The 20,644-nt window shown below is 36.1% G+C and overlaps 6 protein-coding genes across 7 annotated transcripts; 3 read left to right on the forward strand and 3 right to left on the reverse strand.

Moving 5' to 3' along the window:
• Positions 1-715: 715 nt before the first annotated feature.
• LOC120130348 (secreted RxLR effector protein 161-like) lies at positions 716-1,766 on the reverse strand. The gene is made up of 2 exons (XM_039147604.1): positions 1,150-1,766; positions 716-728 (listed from the first exon to the last, which is right to left on the reverse strand). The coding sequence occupies exons 1-2, from the start codon at positions 1,746-1,748 to the stop codon at positions 716-718; spliced, it is 612 nt and encodes a 203-aa protein (XP_039003535.1). The 5' UTR covers positions 1,749-1,766.
• A 2,953-nt stretch (positions 1,767-4,719) lies between these two features.
• Positions 4,720-5,696, forward strand: LOC120130349 (ankyrin repeat-containing protein BDA1-like). Its single transcript, XM_039147605.1, has 2 exons — positions 4,720-5,163; positions 5,266-5,696. Exons 1-2 carry the CDS (start codon positions 4,720-4,722, stop codon positions 5,359-5,361), a joined length of 540 nt encoding a protein of 179 aa, XP_039003536.1. The 3' UTR covers positions 5,362-5,696.
• Positions 5,697-7,293: 1,597 nt separating this feature from the next.
• LOC120130368 (metal tolerance protein 11-like) lies at positions 7,294-9,054 on the forward strand. 2 transcript variants are annotated; one of them, XM_039147616.1, is made up of 5 exons: positions 7,294-7,365; positions 7,645-7,883; positions 7,973-8,053; positions 8,132-8,362; positions 8,449-9,054. In XM_039147616.1, exons 2-5 carry the CDS (start codon positions 7,680-7,682, stop codon positions 8,797-8,799), a joined length of 867 nt encoding a protein of 288 aa, XP_039003547.1. In that variant the 5' UTR covers positions 7,294-7,365; positions 7,645-7,679; the 3' UTR covers positions 8,800-9,054. The 2 variants fall into 2 exon arrangements, with proteins under 2 accessions (XP_039003547.1, XP_039003548.1); XM_039147617.1 differs by having other exon boundaries at positions 7,973-8,044.
• Positions 9,055-10,204: 1,150 nt separating this feature from the next.
• LOC120130350 (pollen-specific leucine-rich repeat extensin-like protein 1) lies at positions 10,205-10,825 on the forward strand. The gene has a single exon (XM_039147606.1). It carries the CDS (start codon positions 10,205-10,207, stop codon positions 10,823-10,825), a length of 621 nt encoding a protein of 206 aa, XP_039003537.1.
• Positions 10,826-16,695: 5,870 nt separating this feature from the next.
• On the reverse strand, positions 16,696-18,288 carry LOC120130351 (ankyrin repeat-containing protein BDA1-like). The gene has a single exon (XM_039147607.1). The coding sequence runs from the start codon at positions 18,286-18,288 to the stop codon at positions 16,696-16,698; it is 1,593 nt and encodes a 530-aa protein (XP_039003538.1).
• Positions 18,289-19,069: 781 nt separating this feature from the next.
• On the reverse strand, positions 19,070-20,535 carry LOC120130352 (ankyrin repeat-containing protein BDA1-like). Its single transcript, XM_039147608.1, has 4 exons — positions 20,461-20,535; positions 19,810-20,125; positions 19,520-19,734; positions 19,070-19,354 (listed from the first exon to the last, which is right to left on the reverse strand). Exons 1-4 carry the CDS (start codon positions 20,533-20,535, stop codon positions 19,070-19,072), a joined length of 891 nt encoding a protein of 296 aa, XP_039003539.1.
• Positions 20,536-20,644: the final 109 nt, after the last annotated feature.

The raw sequence follows: 20,644 nt of genomic DNA on the forward strand, positions 1-20,644 counted from the left end.
AGAGCAAGTGAATCCGACGTTGTTCAAAAGCATAGTTGGAAGTCTGAGGTATCTGACTATCACACGACCAGACATAACATACGCTGTGGGATTGGTAAGCAGATTCATGGAGAATCCAAAACAAGATCATTGGATTGCAGCAAAAAGAATCCTCAGATATGTCAAAGGTACAACAGGTCATGGTTTATTCTACACGCATTCAGAAAATTCGAAGCTAGTTGGTTATTCTGATAGTGATTATGGGGGAGACTTAGACGATCGAAAAAGCACAACTGGATATCTCTTTCATATCGGCTCTGCAGCATTTTCATGGTTATCAAAGAAGCAACAAACGGTAGCTCTTTCAACATGTGAAGCAGAATACATAGCCGCAGCAGCGTGCACTTGCCAAGCAATGTGGTTAAGGAATATTTTGAAGGAGCTAAATTTGGCGCAAGAAGAACCGATTAAAATCTATGTCGACAACAAGTCTACAATTTCCCTTGCCAAGAATCCAGTCTCTCATAGCCGAAGCAAGCATATTGATACAAAGTATCACTTTATACGAGAGCAGGTGAAGAACAAAAATGTGGAGCTAATTTACTGCAGAACTGAAGATCAACTAGCAGATATTTTCACAAAACCATTGAGAGCAGATATATTCAACCGACTCAAAGAGAAGCTCGGAATGAAAAATCAAGTTTGAGGGGGAGTGTTAAAAATCAAACTTGAAAAGTCAAGAAAGATGGCTAGAAGTGCAACAATATGACGGCAAGATGACAAAAGCTAGAAGCCTCTTGAATTTCTTAATTATTAAGCATATTAAGGTGGTCCCTTAAAAGGATAAGGTTGCAACAAATATGGTGGCAATAATGGAAAAATTGAGAAGCACCCAGAGCTTCAAAATAAGTCGGTTAATTGATCCTATATATATGTGCTCTAGCCTAGTTTAGGATGTATGTAATACAAGTGAGGAAAATATACGAGAGAAAGTGAGAAAAAATGAGAGATAGGTTGTAAAGCTTAGCAAAGCTTTAAAAGAGTGAGGTTGTGTTTGTAAACTAGTAGCAGCTAGTATTGCAGTATTGTAATATTGAGAGTGTTGTTGTAAAAATATTTTGTTTCGTATAAATAAAAATTTCTGAGTTTTATAAATTATAGTGAGTAGACTTGTTGTCGACATAGATTTTAATCGGTTCTTCTTGCGCCAAATTTAGCTCCTTCAAAATATTCCTTAACCACATTGCTTGGCAAGTGCACGCTGCTGCGGCTATGTATTCTGCTTCACATGTTGAAAGAGCTACCGTTTGTTGCTTCTTTGATAACCATGAAAATGCTGCAGAGCCGATATGAAAGAGATATCCAGTTGTGCTTTTTCGATCGTCTAAGTCTCCCCCATAATCACTATCAGAATAACCAACTAGCTTCGAATTTTCTGAATGCGTGTAGAATAAACCATGACCTGTTGTACCTTTGACATATCTGAGGATTCTTTTTGCTGCAATCCAATGATCTTGTTTTGGATTCTCCATGAATCTGCTTACCAATCCCACAGCGTATGTTATGTCTGGTCGTGTGATAGTCAGATACCTCAGACTTCCAACTATGCTTTTGAACAACGTCGGATTCACTTGCTCTCTTGTTGAATTCACACTTAATTTGACTCCTGGTTCTGCTGGAGTGGCTACCGGCTTGCAATCTTCCATTCTGAATTTTCTTAAAATTTCTTCTGCATACTTCTTTTGTGATATAAATATTCCTTCTTGCATTTGCTTCACTTCAACTCCAAGAAAATATGACATTTCTCCAATATCTGTCATTTCAAATTCTTTAGTCATAGTTTTCTTAAAATCATTGAACATACCTGGATTATTTCCTGTGAAAATCATGTCGTCCACATATAAGCACACGATCATGATATCACCGTCTTCATTTTTCTTTGTGTATAAGGCATGCTCGTATGGACTCTTCATGAACCCATTTCTCTGGAAATATTCATCAATCCTCGTGTTCCATGCTCTCGGGGCTTGCTTCAAACCATATAGAGCTTTCTTCAATCGGTAAACTTTGTCTTCATGTCCCTTTTTAATGTATCCAGGTGGTTGCTCAATATAAACTTCTTCTTCTAGGTAGCCATTTAGAAATGCTGACTTCACATCCATCTGGTAAATTTTCCATCCTTTTTGTGCTGCGACTGCTGTGAGAAGTCTGATGGTCTCGATCCTTGCTACTGGAGCAAATACTTCATCATAGTCAATTCCTTGTCTTTGCTTATAGTCTTTGACAACTAGTCTCGCTTTGTGCTTCTCGACCTTTCCTTCTTTATTGGTTTTTGTCTTGTAAACCCATTTTACTCCAATTGGGTTATGGCCTTCTGGTTGTCTTGTTAGCTCCCAAGTATCATTTCTTTCTATTGATGCAATTTCTTCATCCATTGCATTCCTCCATTTGTCATCTTCAACCGCTTCTTCGTATGTTATTGGATCACTGTTCACAAGCAAGCAGAAAAGTGAAACATTATTTAGTTCATAATCGTTGTACCTTTCTGGCATTCTTCTCTCTCTTGTGGATCTTCGAAGTTCTGTGGGAGGTGCTTCACGATCTTCTATTATGTTGCTGGCATCGCTGCTGCTGCTTGACGACGATGGTAGATTTTGTCGAGGATCTTGATCATCATCTTGTTCATCTTGATTGATAAGATCACCATCTTTATCTTCAAAAAATAGTCCTTCAACTTTCTTTTCCTCTTCGCTCCATCTCCAATAGTCTGCTTCATCGAACTCGACATCTCTTGAAATTATTATCTTCTTTGTAAGAGGATTATATAATCTGTAAGCTTTGCTTCTTTCATCATAGCCAATGAAAATACATTTTTCTCCTCTGTCATCAAGCTTCTTTCTAGTCTGTTCTGGAACGTGGGCATATGCGATGCATCCAAAAATCTTGAGGTGTCCAACTCCTGGTTTTTGTCCACTCCATGCTTCGTTTGGCGTCATATACTTCACGCTTTTTGTTGGACATCGGTTCAATAGGTAAACTGCACATCGAACTGCTTCAGCCCAGAAATTTCTCGGTAGTTGCTTACCTTTTCATGCTTCTCGCCATATCCAGGATTGTGCGGTTCTTCCTTTCTGCAACTCCATTTTGTTGTGGCGTGTATCTTGCTGTCAGCTGATGGATGATACCATGCTCTTTGCAGAATTCTTCAAATAACTTTGATGTATATTCGCCTCCTCTATCTGATCTGAGTATCTTCAAATATTGACCGCTTTGTTTTTCCGACATTGCTTTGAATTCTCTCAATTTTTCCAGCGCTTCTGACTTTTCTTTCAAGATATAAATCCAACATTTTCTACTAAAATCATCAATGAAAGTTAGGTAGTACCTGTTACCGCCAAGCGATGGTATGTCAAAAGGACCGGCTATATCTGTGTGTACTATCTCCAGTGGTCTTCGGGCACGCCAGGATCTACCAACTTCAAAGCTTTGTCTATGTTGCTTCCCTTTGATGCAAGCCTCACATAATTGATTTGGAGGGTTGATCTCTGGTAGTCCTTTCACCATGCTTGTTTTTGACAACATCTTCAATCCAGAAAATCCAAGATGTCCATATCTTAGATGCCATAGCCATGAATCATCTTTGATCGCAGTCTTTATGCACATTACTTCTCCTGACTCGATATCAATTGTAAAGAGACGATTTCGAGTCATATCAGCTTGGGCTATCAATTCTCCTTCTTTATTTTTGATGGCAAGCGAGCGGTTTTTCATCTGCACTTCATATCCTTTTTCCAGGAGTTGACCAAGACTGATGATATTGCTTTTCAAAGAAGGTACATAATAAACATCTGAAATATATTTCTTTTCTCCATTTTTCTGAGTAATCATGACTTTGCCTTTTCCTTTTATTTCTGCGTGCGAGTCATCTCCGAACGTTACTCGTCCATGAACTGTTTCATCTAATTTCACAAACAATTCCCTTTGACCACACATATGGTTGCTAGCACAATTATCAAGATACCAAATATTTTTCTTGAATTCTTCATTTCCTTTATAAGTGAGGAATACGTGAGATTTTTCAATTTTTTCTTCTTCAGCCAAACACAAAATACAACATTCCCAATAATTATATTCCTGTTAATCTTTTATTCCCACTGATAATCTTTTATTCCCACTGGAAATCTTACATTATGTGAATCAAACTCACCCTAAACTGCATTTTGAACTAAACTCATCAGTGTTTCTCAAACCATCGCCGTCCGTCCATCAGTTTATGCCGTTGCGTCGCTCACTGCACGTGACTTCTCTTTCACATTACTCATCTTTTTTTGCAGTCTCCATATTTCTCATACATGTAAGCTTTTTTTTTTTTGAATTTATATTTTCTAGTTACATTGTTTTAAATTTTGCAGTAATATTAGGGTCTAGAAGTGAGACCAAAATTATTAGTTTGTGTTCATCTTACCCATCACTTTGAAGTATTATTTACTTAAAGTGAAGCAATGAGGACATATTAGTTCTTGTACTTACTTTCATCGTTTCCATTTTACTTCTTCAACCGCTTCCTTACAAAAAGAAAAGAAGAAAAATCATGGAGATGGATCCAAGGTTGAGGGGAGCAGCTGAAACAGGAAACATTGATGCCTTGCACGTTCTGATTGGAGATGATCCGTACACCTTGGAACGCATGTCGAGACTCCACTTCATGTTGCGGCAGACAAAGGGCACGTTAGTTTCGCAATGGAGATGATAAACTTGAAGCCTTCGTTTGCCAAGAAGCTGAACCCAAATGGGTTTAGTCCTATGCTCTTGGCGCTGAGAAGTGCGCAGACTAAGCTAGTGCTTCGACTGTTGAAGACAGATAAAGATCTGGTTCGCGTCAAAGGATGGGAAGGGATGACTCCTTTCCATTATGTAGTTACAACCGGGAACTCTAGGCTTTTGATTAACTTTCTTGAAGCTTGCCCCGAGTGCATCGAAGATGTGACGGTTCGAGACGAGACTGCGTTACATCTTGCTTTGAAAGAAGACCAGAACGAAGCTTTTAACCTCCTAATCGGATGGCTTCAAAGGACTCGTAGTACTCACGGTAGTGTCTTTTCCTTTGAGAAAAAAATGGCGAATTGGAAAGACGACCAAGACAACAGCCTGTTGCACATTGCGGCTAAGAAGAAACAACACGAGGCATGAGCAATTCTATTCGTTCCTTCATTTACGTGGCATTCCAAAAATCCCTTTTGATAAACGATTAATGGCTCTTCTGTTTTCCATTAATGATGCATGCAGGCACTCAGACTTGTTGTTAGATTCCCAACTTTGGTTACACGTAAAAGCCAAGGATTCGAAAGGTTTGACGGCTCTAGAAATCATAAAAGATGCTAACAGACGAGGCGTAAGCACCAGCACGAGTGACGAAGTCGACACCAAGATTAAGCGGTTGAAAGTTAGAGTTACGTTCGAAAGAATAAGAGTGCTGGGAGATCGTACTAGGCACAATATGTCGGTGGACATGATCAACACGATGCTGGTGATTATGGCTCTCGTTATAACAGCAATCTACCAATCGTCGTTAAGGCCACCGGGTAGTGTTTGGCAAGACAACGACACCGCCCCGGCCCCGGCCCCATCAAACATCACTCATCACTTGTCCAATAAAAACATTTTCAATACATCTATATCCATCTTCGGTGAAAAATCGGGAAAAGCGGGTAAAACAATCATGAATCCGAACATTTATGATGAATGGATTGTTTTGGTTCTTGAACCTTGCAACCTTCGGGTTCACGGATCTTGCAACCGTGTTCTTCCTCTCCAGTTTTCACCTTTTCCTGCTCCTTGCCGTGCCTCTTTATATGTTGGTCATCTCCTACTTCTGTTCCATGACGATATTAGCGCCAACCCTCACTTGGGTATACTAAACCTTTTCTTCTTACTCCTTTCCGGGGCTTCCTCGCATAAGTAGGGCGTTGGAAAAAAAAAATTCCAGCTCTATCCAAATTATTTCTTGAACTGAGGTGTTTGCTATATTGATCTCATTGGTCGCCAAGTGATCCATAGGTAGTCAAGTGCTCCATTAGTCTCCAAGTACTCCTTGTGACAAAGCCTTTTCTGTTGCAGCAACTCTTCTGTCTTCCCTCGCTGTTGTAGCTCCATAGGTCACCGTGTGCTCCTGGAGACCTATGGAGGTCGCCATGTGCTCCTGGAGACCTATGATGGTCACTGTAGCAATTACCATACTTAAGCAAATAATTGTTCGACTGCACTATGTGAAGAATTTGTTTTCCATTGCATTATTCAAATACTTTTACCCCTTTCGGGATTATTCCCGTTCTTGCTGTTATTGGCGTTGCTTATCTTCAGCAAATCAATTCGGCAGACCATAGCCGAGATCAGGTATCGAACACGGATGCGGGAAGCTCTTGGCATGAACTTTAGAGGACCCTGGACGTTGATGTTTTGTTCGCAATACATACTTGATGGCATTTTTGGTATCTGGATGCCTTCAACTTAGGTGTTCTGCTCTTATGGTATGAATTGATCATGTACGCTTCCTACTGCTCTCTCTTTTTCTTGTATTAGGCATCTGCAATTCTACTTTAATGTTCATTAATTAACTTTTAATTCATGTATTAACATCTTCGCCGTTTATGGCCCGTTTTATTTATTATTTAGAGGCTGATGTAATTACTTGGCCTTTCTTTTTCATTTAAAAGGAATATCAAATATAAATAACTAATTAATATCCTACTAATTTTGAACTTTGTTTTTTATATTAGAGTACCTTTTGAGATTATATCCTCTTACGTGCCACACACTAAGTTGGAGTGTTTCCTATAGTTAAACTTGATTATAAGTTGAAGGAAATATGAAAATGTAAGTAATAAAAAATACAAAGATTTTATTAAAATTTTATGATTTGTAAAAGGTTTTTTAAAATTATATTTTTTAAAAGGTAATTTTATAAGTATAAAATCAAATTATAATTTTTCATTATTTGAATTTTTTTTTTATTTTTAAAATTATAATTTAAAATATTAAAATTTTAGTATCTAAAAAAGTTATTTTAAAATAGTTTAATGACTATGAACTTGATTTGGTGCCATGGTTGGACTTCATTTATTGAGTTTTAATTCGCAATATTCGAATCTTTATCGTGTTTGGTTACAATTTATTCAATTTGGATTTTTATTTATTTATTTGTCAATTCTAATGGAAGATCACTTGTTTTTTTGTTGATTCTCTGTTTATGGCTACAATGAGTTTGAGTTATTCTTCATAGTTTTTGAGCATCAGAACTAACAGATTTAAGAGGGGAACATCCTTTTCTTGGTCCCTAAATTTGAGTTCTAGCTCGTTATTTTGAGGATAAAGAGTGATTAAATCTTGGTATGTGAATTCTTCTTCCTTGTGTTATTTACACCGTGGGGTGTGCCTTACAGTTTTAAGGTTTTGCGAGGAAATTATGGTAAAAAGTTTGCAAATTTCATTGATCAGACAATTGATTTGCTTTATTTGGAGGTTGATGTTAAGTGATTTTTGTTCAATTTATGTTGTTTTATGTGTTAGAAGTTTGCTTGAATTTAAAGTTTTTCCGGGGAAGTTGCCAAGAAAGTTGCAGGTTTTCTTGCAAGAATTCATCTTAATGGTTTTGTTCGATGGTTTCAGGCCAACGTGGCTGAACACTATCGCAGCAGCTAAAAATGCTCGAGAGTATTACAGACATGGTTCTTTTTGCCGCTCAAGTTTATGCTTCCATCAGAAGTGGCTCCTTAGCTATAGTTGCGTCCACATTAGACTCCCTTCTCGATCTCTTGTCCGGCTTCATCCTCTGGTTCACCGCATTCTTAATGTCAACATCGAACTCGTATCAGTATCCGATCGGAAAGAGACGAATGCAGCCTGTGGTCAGTATTCTTTCTGTTCTTGTCATACTTGATTCCTGATTAGGGTATCCGATGTGAGTATTGGAACTAAGAGACTATTCTGTGATTAGGGTATCCTTGTTTTTGCCTCTGTCGTGGCAACTCTTGGACTGCAGATAATCTTGGAGTCCGTTCGGAAAATGGTATCAGATGTGTGTCAACTTCAATTATGCATTAAAGTTTTCTTCTCCAATTGGAATGACGGAAAAATCTTTGTTTGTTTTGCCCAGGAGGATGAATTCAACCTGACAATCGAGCAAGAGAGGTTGGTTGTTGGCATAATGCTCGGAGTGACCTTGGTAAAGCTTCTCGTGTTTTACTACCGTGCATTTACCTACGAAATCGTTAAAGCTTATGCTCGGGATCACTTCTTCAATGTTATGAAGAACATCGTCGGCCTTGTTGCCATGCTACTCGCTAAATACATCGATGACCGGATGGACCCTGTTGGGGCTATCATTGTAAGTAAAAACCTTGTCTTACTTCAGATCATATTCAACTTAAAAACATCAGTGTATGCTCATAATTGTAAGGCTGGATGTTGCAGTTGGCTTTGTACACGATCCGGACATGGTCCATGACGGCATTAGAGAATGTGAACTCACTGGTGGGAAGATCAGCAGGTCCAGAATACCTTCAGAAACTAACCTATCTGTGTTGGAACCACCATAAGGCCATAAAAAACATCGACACTGTCCGAGCTTACTCCTTCGGGTCTCACCATTTCGTCGAAGTCGATATCGTACTCCCGGAGAACATGGCATTGCAAGAAGCTCATGACATTGGAGAATCCTTGCAAGAGAAACTGGAGTTACTGCCTGACATCGAGCGAGCTTTTGTTCATTTGGATTACGAGTTCAGTCACAAACCTGAACATGAACAGGCACATGCTCTGTAGACTTTAGGTGGCCACTGACTTAAAAGAAACAGATCCGTTGAACTAGAAACCGATGGTTTGTCCTGTCTGACTAGTGTGTTAGAACCTATGATTAGTGACACAGATTGAAAATTGGGTAGGAACCATAATGGATGTTTCTACCAACAAATTCTAAAGCATATGAATGGTTGGAGCCCCAGGTTTGGTATAGTTTCATATTACTGACCATTGGTATCTAATAGGTGAATGACATATGCATTAATATTGCAGATATATTATGATCATCCCATTATCATCTGGATGAATAAACACATGCATTAAGTAGTAGAATCATTTATGTTAATAACATTAAAATTGTAATTAATGATATTACAGTCATCTCACCAATATATTACATTTATGTAAGAAGCCTATTATCAGTTCAGTTAAAGAAAGATGATATTTGCAATAAGTTCACCTGCAGTGGCTGCTGCTGGAAATTCGAGCACAGATGGTCCTGTGACTCGAACTCTGTCGAGCTACCGAACTGATAAAATGATGAATCAAGTTACTGATATACAAACATTAGCTTTTCTTGACCCGAACTCAGTCGAGCTAATTTTTTATCTAACACAGTGAAATAATTATAGGGATAGAATCAGAGCTTTAATTCAAGAGGACAAAATATAATTAACAATAGAAATTGAGAAAAATAAAATCAGACTAAACCAAAGTTAGAGTATAGATAATTATGTAATGTATATATATATAATAAATAATTAGGGGACAGTATCCCCTAGAGAGAACATAGCTTCGTCCTTGAGTAATTAGATATGTTGGTGAATCATCTGAAGGTGAATTTGATCATAAAATGAAAATTTTATCTAAATCAAACGAATTTCGAACGAGTTGAGTTTACTCGACTGTGTTAGAGTCATGTTGGTCTGATTTGGGTATCCGCCGGGGACATGTACAGCTCTAAAGTGTGACAATGCCAGTGGAATAGAATACAGAAATACAGATTAAAAAGGCTGTCAAGAGTGGGTTGAGAGAGAACAATTTTAACTTTTTTAAGAATCTTTTTATTGTACATTCATCATAACATTTGTATTCCCACTTGTAAAATTTAATAACTATATATATATATATATATATATATATAGTGGAAAGCGGAGGAAACAAGTGCAAATAGAAAGATGAGCAGTTTATTTAAGATGGATGAGGCATAATCAAAAGAAGATAAAATTCCTTCCAAAACAAAGCCTTCCAAATCTCATATTCCAAATCCTCTCTTAAACCATACAAATCACCAACTTCTCCAACCAAGAAACAAGCAGAGGCGTCGCCGCCTTCAGCTCGGAAAGTGGAGCAACCAGAAAAAGGTAAACAAGACATCAACGGAGTAATTCTTTCAAAACATGATCATCAACGTAAACAGCAACGTCCGATGGAGGACCCTTCTTCAAAAGATCGAAAGTACCAGAACCAGAACCAACCGCCGCCTCCATCTCGGAACGTGGAGCAACCAGAAAAAAATAAACAACTCATCAATGGAGTAATTCCGTCAAAACATGATTATCAACATAAACAGCACCGTTCGATGGAGGACCCTCCTTCAAAAGACCGACAGAACAAGAACCAGCCGCTTCCTACACCTCGGAAGGTGGAGCAAGAAGAAAAAGATAGACAACCTCCTTCAAAACACGATCATAAAGTTAAACAACACCGTCCAATGGAGAACCCTCCTTCAAAAGACCTAAAGAACCAGAACCAAAACCAGCCACCCCCGCCTCCAGCGAGGATGGAGCAACCAGAAAATGATAGACAGCCCTTCAATATTGGAGTAACCCCTTCGAGACACGAATATCTGCCTAAACAGTACCTTCCGATTGAGAATATTCCTTCAATAGAACCGAAGAAGCAGAACCAACCGCCGCCGCAGCACCTTCAAGCTATTCCTGCAGACTATCTTAAACAATCGGACGAACCGCCGGAGCTTCAGCCGACTCCTTCTCCTGATCCGCCTGAGACTGACAAAGGTTGCTGTCCCAAGTGCTGCATCTTCTAAAACACAAAACATCATTATTCAATCATCGTTATTATCTTTAAATGTTTGTTTTATTATTTATCAGTTCTAGTATTCGTAATTCCTTATGCTTTGTGTAGGGTAAATTGTTTATATTTAAAAAGTCTTTTAATTCTTTTGTTTTTATTCAATGAATAGAGAAAAAAAATAACAGACAAAAAAACTTTCATTAATAATTTACTTAAATTCTTATAGGATAACTACACATGTAGTATCTAAACTATCAATTTTGATTTATTTTAATACGTAAACTTTTATTTTTTTTAAAATCATATCTAACGTTTAGTTTTCATTTCATTTTAGTACCCGTCGTTAAAAACTTAATGCGTTTAGTACCTAAACTATAAATTTTGGTCTGTTTTAGTACTTAAACTGAAACAAAAAGTAAAGTTTTTAACGATAGAGTACTAAAATAAAACATAAACTAAACTTTAGGTATGATTTTAAAAAAATTAAAAGTTTAAGTACTAAAACAGACTAAAACTTATAGTTTAGGTACTAAATGCAGAATTTACCCCTTTTAGAGTAAACTATATATTTAGTATCTAAACTATTTTTAGTATTTTTTATGAGCAGACTATGAAAATAAAATTTGAAATTTATTTTATAAAATTAATTTTAATAACCGATACGTAAAATTCTGTTAAAAATATAAAGTTAAGATGGAAAGTTTTTTGTATTAATATATGGTGATTACAAGTGATAATATTTGTTCTACAGATTCTTAATCATTTGACAATGAACGTCTAATATCCTTTAGTGTAGTCGCTAGTTCAAGCATCCGTGATCTCTAAAAATAATAATCATCACTTTAACCACTGAAGTTGTTTAGTTTGTGTAATTAAAATGGAAAGTTTAATTCATGCAACTATGTTAAAAAAATAGGATAAAGTACATAGATAGTCTCTGACTATAAGACATTACTTTATTGAGCCTCTCAACTATTAAAAGTTATGAAATGATCATCCGACTATAGGAAATTGTTTTGTTGATTCTCTCAACTATTTAAAGTTACAAAATAGTCACATAATTATTCATATGTTCCAAACTCGTCCTTTTTCATAAAAAAAAATGATGATAATCTAAGCTGGTCATGAATCTGTTGACTGAGGTATGATAGTCATTTAAGATTTTGGGGTCAGGTTTTATCATATCACAATCAGTAGGTTAACATCCAACTCAAACTACCATAAATAGAAAATGACAAGTTTGAAACATATGAATAGTCGAGTAATCATTTTGTAACTTTTAATAGTCGGAGGACTCATCAAAGCAATACCCTGTAATTAAGAGATTATGTTTTAATTTTTAATAATCGAGAACTCAACAAAACAAAACATCGTTTTATAGTGGGAGGACCATTTGTGTACTCTACCCAAAAACATTGTATAAAGGAAGATGGTATTTTGAGCGTAAGGTGGCTGATGTAGAAACAAGTGACGTAAACAACAAATTAGGCGGGAATCTTGGAAATCCATAAAGCAATGCTTGTAAATATTAATGAACTACATTGTATTCCACAAAACTTAAACTTTATGTAACAATATCATTGCGTATTAGAATAAACTGTCAGCTGCAAACTAATATGAAAGGGAGGAATATTGGAACACCATGATCAAAGCAAAGTTTCTACTTTTAATTTAATTAAATACTCATTAATTTGGATAAAGAATCAGCTACTATTATATTGCATACCTTATATATATAAGGATAGATCGAGAGGGCGTAGCAAGGACGATTACCTCCTCAAAAATTTTAAAGTCGTATATATTTTAGAAATTTTTTGTAGTCTCAGTTGAAAATTTAATTTTTCTCTCTTAAAATTTTATAAGTTCACTTTTTAAAACAAAATTTTACCTTATATATATATATATATATCCAACTATATCTATCGAATTTTAATAAAATTACAAGTGGCTTAAAGGAAACTATATGCTGAATTTGCATTATAGTATGCTGCGTTCTTTCTAAGCTGAGAATCTTATGTTAATTTCAACATTTTAATATATAACATATATGTGCGTGTATATGAAAGAATATGTCGTGTCATGCTATCTTTGATACAGTAAAAAAGTTTTTAAAAAGTATATAGAAAAATCATTGACATGTATTATATAAATAATTGTGTATAAGGTTAATTCTAAAATTAAGTTAATTATTAATTAAGCCACACCACATAATTCGTTATTAAAGATATTAATATTAATTGAATTGGAATAAAGTAAAGTAATTTTTAAGTTTTAACAAAGTTAGACGAAACGAACCTCAATTGAGCTTTAGTTATTAAATTTTATTGTGTTTGATATTAAAACCAAATATGTATTATGGAACTAATGAGAAACAGTACAGACAAGACCTTCCAGTTCCGGGTGAAAGAGATGAACGATTCTACTCAAAGGTCCCCTTCACGTAATAATGCTTATAGTCCACCTTCGGCTAAACCCCTTGGTGGAAGCGCCGGCGAGGATCCTCCGCAAGGTGGCAATAGCTGCCACCGCAATCACTACCACCAGCAGCAAATATCTCCGGTGACGGTTCTTCCCGAGAAAGATAATCGTGGCGACAATCAAAGCAGTCATAAAAACTCCAGCCACCACCACCAACAACAGAAACAAGCATCTCCTCCGGTGGTTCTTCAAGAAAACGACAATCCTGACGATCAAAGCAGTCATAAAAACTCCCACCAGCAGCAACATCGAAGCAGTCCATCGGGGCAGGATTCTCCTCCATCAGGGTTTCATCAAGAAGATCAAAGTTCAATCCAAGAGAGGTCAGTAGTTGAAGATGATCATTTGAATCGTCCGAAGAACCCTGAGATCACACTCACATCATCTGATCCGCCGGTTAACAGCAATCATGATAAACAAACAGCGCCCAAAGGTCATGACCAGAAGACGAGCATAGTCCATAATGATGTGATAGTCATCAATCCACATACTCAGGAGAGACTGTCAATGCCTCCAGGGTACCCAGATAAGTCTGGACCTCCTAAGCTTCCTCCTAAGAAAGGAATATTCCAAAGATGCCTAGAGATAACATTCCCCTGTTGTTTTTAAAAGAAATCGCCGCCCACATTATCGGTTGTTGTTCTCTTCTGTGTCGAATAATAATGTACTTTTTTTCTTCTTTAAAATAACATTTATTCAATGTCTTTAATTAAATAAACCATCTTCCTGTTCTACTTAAAAAAACAACATTTGCTTCTTGTATAGTAATGATCTTTTATACAAAGAATGCTACAAACTAACATAATATACAAATCCAAGACTCGGTAAATGGAATGTGATGGTTTACACAAATGCTCGTATTGTCAAGCAAAACATCATTAGATGTCGGGCTCAAACGGGTGTGAATCCTGTAAAATTTTTATATATTCGATAAATTTTGGTCTAATATTATTTTGATTTATATAAAAATAAATATTCAAATTAAAAGTATAAAAAGTTATTAAATATTTAATTAAGTAAAGGTCGAATTAAAGAAAAATAATCATCCAACATTCTCAAGTTTTTTGGTCTAATAACAATTTAAGTCATTGTAAGTTTGAATATTAGACAAATTAAACATTATTTTCTAAATTTTGAATTTAAATACCAAATAAGTCATTGCATTTTTTTTATTTAGCCCCTGATATTATTTAGTCATAACTCTGTCCCTATCCATGTAGACATGTATGTATAGAGGAAGAATAACGAATCTAGAATCATTGATGAGTATTACTGTAGACAGCCATTTTTATCCAGTTTTAATTGATTATTTATTATTATTATTATTCATATTATTATTAATATGATTATTTATATCTTTTGCAGGCCCAATTACAAAACCCGGAGCCCAAACAATGGCCCAAACCAAATTGCATATGAACTTAGGGGATATGAGTAGTGGGACAACTATTCTCATCAAACTTTTCAAATTGTGGGATTTTGAACTTAGGGGCAAGTATAAGGTCTTAGACCAAACTCACCTCCAAGGCCTCGATCTTGTAAAAATGTTCCTCTCCTTTTACGACCTTCATATGATCTTCCAGTTGTTTTATTTTAGTTTCCATCCTTCTGGACTTGTCCTCTCCATCAAGATCTAGAACTAGTCTTCAGGATTACCGTGGGGATTGGTTACCCCGGCTTGCCCCTTAGTGGTAGAAAAATTTGTCTGATATCCGGGTGTGATTATCAATTTGGGAGGTGGTGCATAATTTCCTCAATAGCTCCTGCCTGAGGCATTAGAGAATTTGACTCCCGTTAGTCTTACCATAAGTTGGTCAACCAAAGAAATCTAGTTTTGGGCGATGGAATCCAAGGTAGTCTTAAGATTATGTCTCAGCTTATTTTCCAAATCCTGTTGTAGCCTAGCAAAGTTATCTTCAAGTTCCTTCATTCTAGCCTCCATCTTCTTTGTTTTGAATAAGGTGTTGTGAGAATGAGTAATGGTATAGGCCAATATCTTTTTTGTTACATAACCTTACGTTTATTATTAATTTATCTTTTTAGTAAATATGCATGCTATGGTGCAGAAATATAAATAAAGTTAATGTAAACAAAATCAATAATTGTAGTTACTTTCATGATAATTTCTGTTATACAGATTTGTCCACTTGAGATTCTTAATAAACCTGTTAAGATGACATGATAAATCTGAAAAAAAAATATTTACTATCTCATTTTCCCCATAATTCCGAAGTATCTTGGATCAAGAAAGGTAGAAAATGACAAATTTATCTTAAGAATGTTAATCGAAAGTAACAATCCGAAATTAAATTGGAATCTGAGAAAAAGTAAAACAAAGAAATTAAATTCTTTAAAATAAAAGAGAATTAAAAAGGAAATAAAAATACTCTTTTATATTTGATCTTGAGATCGGAATCAGTTGAGGCATGTCACTACACAGTTTCTTTAAGATAGATTTTCAGTCACTCCTTAGTGCTTGAGATCTTTTGGTCGTCTGTCTTGCATTGTACAACAACTTGATAATTGACTACAATAGCACAATAGTAGAGATCACGAACTATCATTGCCTCCGACTATCACCGGAAAAACTAAAGGAGAAAAAATATTTTCTAAAATGGAGAGAAAATATTTTTCAAAAGAATAAAACTTCTTAAATTTTGAGATATGAAAAATCTAACATGTTTGTTCAGTAATTATATGGGATATTCAAGAGAGTTTTACTCCAACTAAATCTCTTTTAATATCTAAATTTAAACATATAATAATATCTTTTAAATTTAAATATTAAACAGATATATCCTCCTTTTATTATTCAAATTAAACAAATATTATTTTAATTTGAAATATACAAAATTATATAATTATATTTAATATTCAAAGTTAAAAAATGTAACAAATACCTTTTTAAACTGACATATTCAAAGAATAATTATCCTATTAATATTCAAATTAAATAATATCTTTTAATTTACAATATTTAAAAAAACTCTAAATTTAATATAAATATTAAATTCATCAAAGTAATAAATTTATATGAAGTGAGGATTTTTTTATATGTATTAATAAAAACCCAAAAATAATGTTCAAATTTAGGTTTAATTTTGATTACATTAATGGCGAAACTTATTTGGAAATAAAATTCATGTGTGTGAATAACATAGAAAAAAGATTAATGTGTATATTTTTAGTTGGATGGGATCATTGATGATATGATAAAAAGGGCCCATAAAATAATTTCTCAAGATAAAATAGGTTAAGATGTAATCCATTATACTCTAATACATAAATTAAAAGTTTATTAATGAACTTTGGAGTAGACGATTGCATATGCCTAATATACAAAATCAAACAAAGCAGTAAGAAGCGTACATGATCAATTCACACCATAAAATAACAACACAAAACCTAAGCTGAAGGCAACCAGATACCAAAAATGCCATCAAGTACGTATTGCGAATAAAACATCAACGTCCATGGTCCTAGAGAGCTCATCTGAAGAGCTTTCCTCATCCGTGTTCGCTCCTTGATCTCGGCTATGATTTGCCGAATCGATTTGCTGAAGATAAGCAACCCGAAGAACAGCAAGAAGGGGAATAATCCGAAAAGAACGAAGAAGGAAAGGCTGACGTATGCCCAAGTATAGGTTGGTGCTAAGATTATCATGGAGCAGAAGTAGCAGATGACCATCATGTAAAGCGGGATGGCTAGGAGCAGGAAAATATGAAAACTCGAGAGCAGGAACACGGTTACAAGATCCGTGAACCCGAAAGTTGCGAGGTTCAAGAACCAAAACAACCCATACATCTGCGAATTCATGATTGTTGTACCGGCCTTTTCCGTTTTATTACCAAAGATCCACATTGATGTATTAACAAAGTTTTTATTGGACAAGTGATGAGTGCTTGGGATGTTCGAGGGGGCTGGAGCCGGGGCAGGGGCGGTTTTGTTGTCATCACCATTGTCTTGCCAAATACTACCCGGCGGACTCAACGATGATTGGTAGATTGCAGTTATAACCAGAGCCATAATCACCAGCATCGTGTTGATCATGTCCACCGACATGCTGTGCCTAGTACGATCTGCCAACACTCTTATTCTTTCCAAAGTAACTTTACTTTTCAACTGCTTAATCTTGTCGGCTTCATCACTCGTGTTGTTGCTTTGCTCGTTATGGTCTGGTTTGCCAGTACCATGTAGGATTTCAAGAGCCGTCAAACCATCCGAATCCTTAGCCTTTACGTTCAACCAAAGTTGGGAATCCAACAACAGTTCTAGTGCCTGCAATGCATCATTAATGGAAAACAGAAGAGCCATTAATCGTTTATCAAAAGGGATTTTCGGAACGCAACGTAAATGAACGAATAGAATTGTACATACACATTTTTGTTTGTTCTTAGCCGCAATGTGCAGCAGAGTGTTGCCTTCGTCGTCTTTCCAATTCACCAACTTTTTCTCAAAGGACAAGACACTACCTTGAGTACGACGGGTCCTTTGAAGCCATCCAATTAGGATGCTAAAAGCTTCGAACCGGTCTTCTTTCAAAGCAAGATGAAACGCGGTCTCGTCTCGAACCGTCACATCTTGGATGCATTCGGGGCACGCTTCAAGAAAGTTGACCAAAAGCCCAGAGTTACGGCGGTTCCCCGATGTAACTACATCATGGAAAGGAGTCATCCCTTCCCATCCTTTGACGCGAACCAGATCTTTATCGATCTTCAACAGTCGAAGCACTAGCATAGACTGCGCACTTCTCAGCGCCAGGTGCATGGGACTAAGCCCGTCTCCGTTCAGCTTCCTGGCAAACGAAGGCTTCAAGATCATCATCTCCATCGCAAAACGAATGTCCCCTTTGTCTGCTGCTATATGAAGTGGAGTGTGGACGAAAGGAATCTTGTCGATGTTTTCCAAGATGTATGGATCCTCTTTTATTAGAGCGTGCAAGGCATCAGTGTTTCCTGCTTCGGCTGCTTCCCTCAACCTTGGAGTATACATGTCCATTTTTAGTAAGGAAGCAATTGAACAAGTACAATGGAAATGGTGAAGATAAGTAAAAGAACATCAACTTCATAGCCATCTAAAATGCAACGTAAAGGTCGTTATTTGAAATCCAAAGCTCCATTTGGTAAAGAATTTGTACTAATTGCTGCACTTTAAGTAAACAAAGCCTCAAAGTGATGACAGCAAATTAACTAAGTAGGATGACGTTCACTTGGAAACTTGTCTCTTTTTAATATTCTGATTGGTTTGGTCCTACGGGCTACTTCATAAAAAGTACCTAACTCAGCCCTTAAGAAAAGAACTAAATAGACATCAGTTTTGGTAACGCTTCAACTCATTAAAAACCCAAACTTTAAGACAAGAATGGAATAAATTACCATTTCTTTTCAAAAGCTTCAACGTATTGATGACTTCAATTGCAAAATATTCGAGATTTTAACCAACTGTAGCTTGGTTGAGCTTTATTATTGGAAAAAAAACAATTTGAGTAGTAATGTTTTAAAGATATAATTCAAAAAATTGAAATACCTAATATTATTATAAAGATCAGTGTTAAGATAAATTAAAATTTTAATAAGTATTAATAAGAGTTGGGTGTAACGATAATTTACAATATACTTTTAATGAAAAAGAATACAAATTTGAGTCATAGAACAACACTATTGTTCAATTTTATCAGTTTTTAAAATAGTAAAATAGATGTTGCAGAGCCATGTGAAGGAATCAAACTTGGATTGTAAAGAGTAAAATGTTGGTGCTTCATTTTGAGGAAAGAACTGATTCAAAAATGAAAAGCAAAACCAATCTTGTTACCAAATAAAGAAAGCAATGATTCAGAAACAGCCACAGTTTCAGGGATTTTGTGAAAAAAGCTATTATTACTGTTACCCAAAAGCTCTTTGCCGAAAGCTCTTTCGGTGAATGTAATAATCGACCGTAATCGTTCGTGTAAGTGTTGAGGTCTTGGAGTCGAGGAAGCATTCAAAGCTTCGGCATTGAGTAGAATCCGCGTAACATCTCTCTTTGAAGCCCCGTCTGGGAATTGAAGTTCTTGTATGACATCCAACTGTGTTTTACCACTTGAATTGATCTCGTTCACATTAACTTTGCAATCTAATAACAATTTGATCATATGCTCCATTGATATAAAATATTAAGGAGATATTCGATCAAATATAATAGAGATATCGTATCGTTTTAGAAAGACGAGTAATCCGTAAGATTGTAGTACCTTAGGTTGATTATTGTATGCAGCAACGTGCAGTACAGTGTTGCCATCCTTGTCTTTCCAATTCAATAGCTTTTTCCCGGTAGAGGAGCTGTACAAATAGGTCCGTCGAAGCAATTGCGCGAGGACGCGAAGAGCTTCGAGTTTGTCGTTATTAGCAGCAACATGCAAAGCAGTCTTGTCCCGAATCGTCAAGTCATGTATAGATTCGGAACAAACTACTAAAAATTAGGCCAAAAGATTAAGGTTTCCGTGTTGGACCGCATAATGTAAAGGCGTGCAGCCTTCTCTACCTTTGACTCGAATAAGATCTTTATCCCTGTCCAAGAGACAAAGCAGGGTTCTCTCGTTTTGCAATGCCAAGTGAACCGGGCTATAGCCATCTTTGTTCAGCTTCCTGGCAAATGATGACTTCAAATTCATAACCTCCATCGCGAAATAGACATGCCCCGATGTTACAGCTACGTGTACCGGAGTGTCGACGAACGGAATTTCACTGATTCGGTCTAAAATGTATGGATCCCTCCCGATTACATCGTACAAGCCATCTATATTTCCTGCTTTAGCAGCCTCGTTTAACTTCCTTCTCAAACTCACAGCAAGAGAATTCTAAAATTGATTAAAAGACAGACCTATATATACTAATCCAAAACTTAATATATATTTTTCAATTTTTTATTTCTTTCCAAAACTTAATATGTTATTTGGATTAAGTAGCTGTTTAGTTGACTGACCTTGCTTCTACTCTTGATCTTTGTACCTCTGGATTCGGATATGGTTCTCTAAGGGCTCTTCAATTTCGTGGAAAGATTTTAAAATATTGAGCATATTTGTATTTTATCAAACATCTACTCACATTAGAATTCACATCCGAGTTAGAGTAATGTGGTGCTCCAAGTCCTTTTTTCCTCTCTAAGTTTTGTCCACTCAAATTCCTTGTTTACTTTATGCAGCATTATATCAAGCTGCCACCCGTGGGATTCAGCGTATCTATGGAAAGGTTGATGCTGTTGTCTCATCTTTGAGATGAAGACTCAGCCTTTCAAATCTTATGAGCTGGCTCAGATCTGTACGTAGCAGCTTGTATCTTTGTACTAAACTATTGACTTGTTTTGGGATTTCAATAAT

Source organism: Hibiscus syriacus, unplaced genomic scaffold, assembly GCF_006381635.1.
Source record: "Hibiscus syriacus cultivar Baekdansim isolate YM2019G1 unplaced genomic scaffold, ASM638163v2 tig00110546_pilon, whole genome shotgun sequence".
In the NCBI taxonomy this organism is placed as follows: Eukaryota; Viridiplantae; Streptophyta; class Magnoliopsida; order Malvales; family Malvaceae; genus Hibiscus; species Hibiscus syriacus.